At 64.5% G+C, this 6,540-nt stretch overlaps 1 protein-coding gene across 1 annotated transcript in view; it reads left to right on the plus strand.

Annotated features, from left to right (window-relative positions):
• Positions 1–12: 12 nt before the first annotated feature.
• Positions 13–6,540, plus strand: part of LOC112950766 (forkhead box protein O3-like) — a 24,610-nt gene continuing 18,082 nt past the window's right edge. Inside the window, exon 1 of the mRNA XM_026043401.1 lies at positions 13–230. Coding sequence (XP_025899186.1) covers positions 168–230 — 63 coding nt within the window. The 5' untranslated portion in view covers positions 13–167. The remainder of the gene's footprint in view (positions 231–6,540) is intronic.

Below are 6,540 nucleotides of genomic sequence, written 5' to 3' on the forward strand. Positions count from 1 at the left end.
GAGCGGCCGCGGCGCCGCCGCCGCCCGGCGCCGACCTGGGCCCGCTGCGCAAGGCGAAGACGTCTCGCCGCAACGCCTGGGGCAACCTCTCCTATGCCGACCTCATCACCAAAGCCATCGAGAGCTCCCCGGAGAAGCGGCTCACCCTCTCGCAGATCTACGACTGGATGGTGCGATACGTGCCCTACTTTAAGGATAAAGGCGACAGCAACAGCTCTGCCGGATGGAAGGTACCCGCTTGGCCCCCCTTTCATTCCCTGTGCCCGCCCCGGTGCCACTTGGCACTGTGTCCCTGCTGTCTTCCCCGCCGTCACCCCCTCGCTGCGGTGCTGGGTGAGCTGGGGCCAGCTTGGGGACAGGCGAAAGTGTTGGTCAAGTTTTGGGCAGAGGTGCGTGGGAGGGTGAGTCCCTGAGCCCTGCGTGTCCAGGGCAAGGGACATCGCAGATGCCATCCCGCTGGCACCGGGCGGGTGCCCCTGGCTGCCTCTGGCACGTGGACATCTCCAAGGACTGTCCTGCCCCAGCCGCACGCGCGGGACATCCGAAACCGTCCCGGCCGCCTCGCCTGGGGATCCCCGTGTGCTGAGCAAGGGCTTTCCCCATGCAGGTGGCTCCCGTCTGCTCCCTGTCCCAGCTCTGCAGCCTCTCCGGGAATTATCCCGGGAGCCACGCTGGGAAAGGGGGGGAGAGACCGCCTTGTGTCCAGATGGTGTCAGTAAAAAGGAGACGGTTTCTCTCCTAAGCCCTCCCCTAAGCCCTGTCACCTCTGGGGTGATTAGCGCGGCTAACGAGGCTGGTGGCCTCGACGCAGCCTGATGCTGCCTGCAGCAGCCGACCCCTGCCCTGCCCGCTGGGCACCGGCTCGCCCGGGGCTTGTTCGGCGGCACGTGGGGCTGCCCTGGCCCCCCTTGTGTCCCCAGGCAGGCAGGGGAGCCGGGGGCACCCGTGGCCGGGTGGCAGGGCTGTTGTCGTGGTGCTCGTGCCCTGTCCTGGGGTGCGCAGGGCAGGCACTGCCGTCCCCGGCGTGCCGTGCGGTAACTCCGGAGCGCGGGAAGGTGTCGGGATGTGTAGAGGTCAGACCTTTGCCTCTGGGTGCCTCGGACGTGCGCTGCAGGTGGAGGGACTCGTGCCGTCGGCGGCAGCTGGCGCTGATGGAGTTGCAGTGGGCTCTGGAGCAAGGGGACATCAGGGGACATCAGGAGAGGCTTGTGAGGGCTCCAGGCTGGTGGCCGGGAGCCCCGTGGTGCCCACGGGAGGTGGGATTGACGTGTGAGCAGACACGAAGCCAGCTCCTCTCCGTGGTGGTGAGGCCTGGCCCGGGGTGGCCGCTGGGTTGGGAGCCCAGCTAAACGTGACCTCCCTGTCACATGCGAGTGGCATCCGGCGCCTCGCGGGGCGGAGGAGCGGCTGGCGGGTGTCCTCGGGAGATGAGGGCCAGGCCGTGATGGGGACACTTGGCACAAGGTGGCTTCCTGTCCCGCGCACCCCAGCAGGGGCGGCAGCTTCTGGCCTCTGGGCAACAGGTTTGGGGCCGGCTTTGCCCTCTGGGATGAGTCCCGGCAAGGGGGCACCCTCCAGGGCTCTCCCCCCTGGACCGGCTGTACCCACTCTGGTCCAGTCACCCGGGCATCCCAGATCTGCGCTGGGTGCCACCCGGGACCAGAGCCAACACCCTTCACACCGGAGCCTCCACCAGGGAGCGTGTGGGAGCAATCCCACTCCTCCAGCACCGTCCCTTGCCCCCGAGCCGTTCCGGAGCGTCCCTTCCTCCTGGGGTGGATACCGTGCCTGGCACCTGTCTGTGCAGCCCTGGGACCCCCATGTCCCCTTGGTGCCAAGGGGACCGCAGGTGTCGTGAGCGGGTGACATTAGAGGAGCAAGGGCACAGCACTGAGGATGCATGGGTGAGCTCGGGTGGCGAAACAGGGTGGCACCTCCCTGCAGGGTGACACGGTGACAGTGCCAGCGCGAGGAGGCGGTGACGCCTTTGGGGCCGCGTTGGCGTGGGGAGAGCAGGGACACGGCCCCGCTTTGCTGGTGTGGGGACGGAGGAAAGCCCCCAGCTCCGGACAGCAACAGCCTCCGGCACCCGACAGCGTGCGGAGCTGTGCGGAGGCGACGAAGCCACTTGCACCAAGTGCCCGAGGACAGCTCCGCACGCTGTTGGGTGCCGGAGGTTGTTTCCATGGGCAGCTCGTTCGGATCCCGCCGTGTGAGGGAGGCTGGGCAGGGCCCGGCCTTCCCGCTGGCCATCCCACCCGGGGACGAAGTGTCCGTGCACTCTGGGATGGGGACAACGCAGGGCAGGACGCGCCGTGCCGGGAGCCCCTGCACTTGGCTGGTGGCTCTTGCTGCTGGTGCCAGCTCCATGTCCCTGCCCAGCGGTGTCCCCGCTTTGTCCCCTCCCCGTGTGGCTCTCAGTGCTGCGGAGCCCCTGGCGCGCTGGGCACTCCGTTTTGTCCTAACGAGCCGTTTGCAGCTTACTAAACGGCCCCTGGAGCTCCCGGAGGTCCTACGCCCCTCCTGCCCGCGGCTGCACAGGAGCATTGTGGATCCAAAGTGGGAGCAGAAGGGGGGTCTCTGGGAAAGGGCTCTTCCCTTGACGCGCTCCTTGGAAGCGTCCCTGTTCCAGAGGGGACAGGATCTTGCGTGTCCTGACCTTGCCCTCCCCAGGGGCCAGAGCTGGAGCTCCCGGCAGCCCCTGATCCCGATTGCGCACGAACCCCTGGGTTCCTGCGCCCGTGCCTGGCCGAGGCGCTGCCGGGTGACCCATCATCCCTCGGGGAATTAGGTCCACGCGAGGCCGGGGATTTGTGTGTCGGGGAAGGGGAAGCGCCGGCTCTGGGCGCCGTGACGCGCGTCGGGAGCCGCCGTTCCTGGCGCGGGGCAGCGGGCGCCCGTGACTGACAGTTCTGCTTAATTAGGGAGTTGTTATTTTATCAGTTCCTCGGCGCTGGAAGTTTTCTGCTCTGGCTCATGCTTCCTGCTTGTTAATGGGAAACCAACACCCTCCGTCAAGGCGGCAGCCGTGCTGATGCGTTTTTAAAGGTTCTGCTCGCGCCGCTTTGACATCCAAAATACAACAATCAAGCGATCAGCTGCGGGCGCCTCTGATGGGGCTCTGACAGGGCTGCAAACCTCAATTTCCCAGCCCTGCCCTCCACCTCCTCCTCCTTCCGACGGCTGCGCGGCGGGAGCGGCTGTTCCCGCAGCTCCGCGGCTGGTGCATCGGGGACATGAGGACATGGGATGTCCCCGTCCTGCCTGGACATCCCCGTCCTGCTCTCCAGCAAAGGCAGGGAATGCTGCAGTGCCAGCCTGGAGCACGGCCATGCAAACTGCAGGAGGATCCTTTGGGAGAGCTTGGCCTCAGGCTCCAGGGGCTTTTGCCTATATAGGGATATAGGGATGTTGCCCTGTGGGGCTAAATGGCCTTGGAGCCTGCAGGGACGTGGGGGTGACTTTCCCCCAGGAGGGCAGCCAGGGGCTGGGGACACGATGGGGAGGACGGGGAGCAGATGCTGCGGCCAAGGGCAGAGCTCCCTGTGGCCCTGGGGCTGGGAGCCTGCTGGAGGGAGCCCCGTGGAGCATCCCGGCCTCGCCATATATGGAGATTTCCAGCGGCAGATGGAGAGCCCAGCGTTCCCAGAGAGCCCGGTGCTCCCCTTGGGAATGGGAGCGGGCGAGAGGCGCCAGGGCTGCTTGTCCCGGGTCGCTGCGAGAGGAACCCCGTCCACTTCATCCCACCAAGGGCTCTGCAGAACCTGCAGGTGTGCCAGGTCACCGGGGACCCCATCCTCTTCCTACGGGATGTGGCCTCTCCATGCAGCCCATTCCCACTGGATCCATCATGTCGTGGCCCGTGGCAGCTGATTGTTGCCCGTCTGGGCATCCCATCCCAGGGCTTTTCCTGGCTCCGTGTGGATCCCCCCTCGCGGGGATCCCTTGGGCTGCTCTCCTCCTCCCTGCCTCATCCTGCTCTCTCCTTTTGGAGATTTTTCATCTTCATTTTCTTCTTCCATTTTTTTTTTATTTTTTTTTCATTCTTTCCCCCTCTCTGTCTCTTCTAGAATTGCTTTTCATGCAGCGCTAACTGCTGAAGTAACACAAACCTGCTAAATGGTCCGGCTTTATGATAGCATAAAAATGATACTACAGCAGTGAGTGGGGCTTTATTAAACCCCAGGGAAAGGCTCCAAATGAGCAGCTTGCTCTGCTCTTATCCCCCCCACCCTTTATTTTTAATAACTGCTGGAATATAAACTACACTTAAGACGCCGTGGACTGGAAGAGCCGCCAGTCGCCATCCCTGCGTGTCCTCCTGCCCTCCCTCTCGCTCCCTGCTGCCCATGCTGTGATGCCAGTGCCAGATTACCGGGCTGGGATACGAATTTCCTTTGGATTTGTATGGCAAAACCCTTGTAAATACTCGGCAGGGATGCCAGAGCGCTGGCAGAGCGGGATGTGCTTGGAGTCCCGGGAGCTTCTGGGCGCGGATCCTTTGGTGATGGGATCCTCGCTGTGATGCTCCCAAGCGGGGGTGCTCGGGGACCCTGGCAGCATGCAGGATTTTAGTCCTGCATCCCAATTTTTCCATCGTGAAGGCAGCAAGTGGAAAGGGTGGAATCTCCCCTCGTTCCAGCAGCAGGGATGGAGCCGGATCCTTGTGCCGCATCCCTGGCTCTGATGCTGAGGGAGGGAGGCTCCCTTGGGTTCCCGCTCGGATGCAGCCCCCGGGGGTGCTGGTGCTTGGCCCTCCGCGGGGGGACGGTTTGGGGGCAGGATTTGCTCCCCTGGCCCCAATCGCTTTTCATTAGCCGGCCGCTTCCCGGCCGCTCGGCCCTGCCGCGGAAGGTGCCTGGCTGGTGCGGAGGTGAAAGGCACTTTGGGTTACGGCAGGACACGGGCGCTGGGCTCGCCTGTCTGCTGCCGGAGCCCCTTTTGGACAGCATCTGTTCATTATTGTGTGCCGCCTTGGCGGCGCGCCAGCCGGGAGGCCGGCAGCGCCGCACAAAGATTCCTTTCACCCGCCGCACAAGGAGCAGCAGCAGGAGGAGGAGGAGGCAGCCCGTGCCAGGAGGGGGCACAGCCGGAGAAGCAGCGCCCGCTGCATCCCAGGCACCCCCAGCCCCCCGTGCTCCGTCCTGGCCACGGGGCATCCTGTCCCACCAGGATAGGGAGGCCGCGAGCAGATGGACGGTTGCACGGGAACGGGATGCTCCGTGCAAGCTGGATGGTTGAACGGGAACGGGATGCTCTGTGCACACTGCTCCCGCCGGGATGCAGGCACCAGTGCTGCGGGCAGGCTGAGCGGGGCCCCTTCATGCACCCAGCACCGCCAGCACCTTTCCGAGCATCATGCATCCCTGTGGTGACTGTGGGCTCATAGCAAAGGTGCAGCTTGGCCCACGTGGGTGCCCGTGTTGCACCCGTGTGTGCCCGCGCGCCTGCATTTCCCTGTGCAGGCCAGGGGTGCTGCGCATGCGGGTGCTGCACGCGCCCGCTCCCTGTGCACCCACATGCTCTTGGGGTGCACGGGTTGCGTGGGCGCTTTCGGCACCGCTGCGTGCACCTTTCCCGGCCCCGCTCACCTTTCCCGGCCTCGTCCTGCGCTGCGCTCGTCCCCGGCCCCTGTGGTCCTCGAGGCAGCGGGGCTGGCGGGGAGGGTCGTGTGATGATGGGGGGAGGAATGAGATGAAAACCAAAGAATAAAATAAAAATATAAAAAAAACGGCGAGGGTTGTGAGGAGCCGCCTGCCACCTGGCGCGGTGCCAGCGCGGGGACGCTCCGCCGCAGACATGCCAAGCTGTAATTGCAGACAGACTCATTGCAGGAGACGAGGCGGTTATTTTTAACTTGTGTTAAGGTAATGCGCGGCGCTCCAGCCGCTTGGTTCAAAAGTTCAGGCCCCCCCACCCCAGCCATTCCCCTCCTACCCCAACCCGCCGGTCCCAACGTTCCCGCATCCCCAGCCGCCATCCTCCTTGGAGCCGCCCTTGCGGGCTCTGTGGGAGACCTGGAGCATCCCGGCATGGAGCATCCCGGGCACGGTGACAGGGGTGCCCTCCTCCATCCCGGGCTCCTCCACAGGGTTTCCGTGTTTTAGGGCCCCATCATTGGATATCTCTGCTCTTCTTGCAGCAAAACCTGCTGTGGATTCCTCGGAGGTGACGGGACCGGGTTAATGACTCTGCTCCCCTCCCATGGCTGAGGGACCGTGAGCAGCAGCACTGGTGGGACCCAAGTGGTGCCACTTGCTTGTCCCAAGAGTCTCCGAGAAGCCCACATGAGGCTGGAGCTCTGGTGCACGTGGGACAGAGACCTCTAATAGCTTTAATGAGTCCTTTACCCTTGGCAGCCTCCCCGGTGAGCACTGTGGGTGCTGGATACAGGTACCGTGCTGCTCCTTGCAGTGGTGCTGGGTGCAGGTACCGTGCTGCTCCTTGCAGTGGTGCTGGGTGCAGGTACCGTGCTGCTCCCTGCAGTGGTGCTGGGTGCAGGTACCGTGCTGCTCCCTGCAGTGGTGCTGGGTGCAGGTA

This window comes from Nothoprocta perdicaria, unplaced genomic scaffold (genome assembly GCF_003342845.1).
Source record: "Nothoprocta perdicaria isolate Ctin4 unplaced genomic scaffold, notPer1 scaffold_33, whole genome shotgun sequence".
NCBI classification, from domain to species: domain Eukaryota; kingdom Metazoa; phylum Chordata; class Aves; order Tinamiformes; family Tinamidae; genus Nothoprocta; species Nothoprocta perdicaria.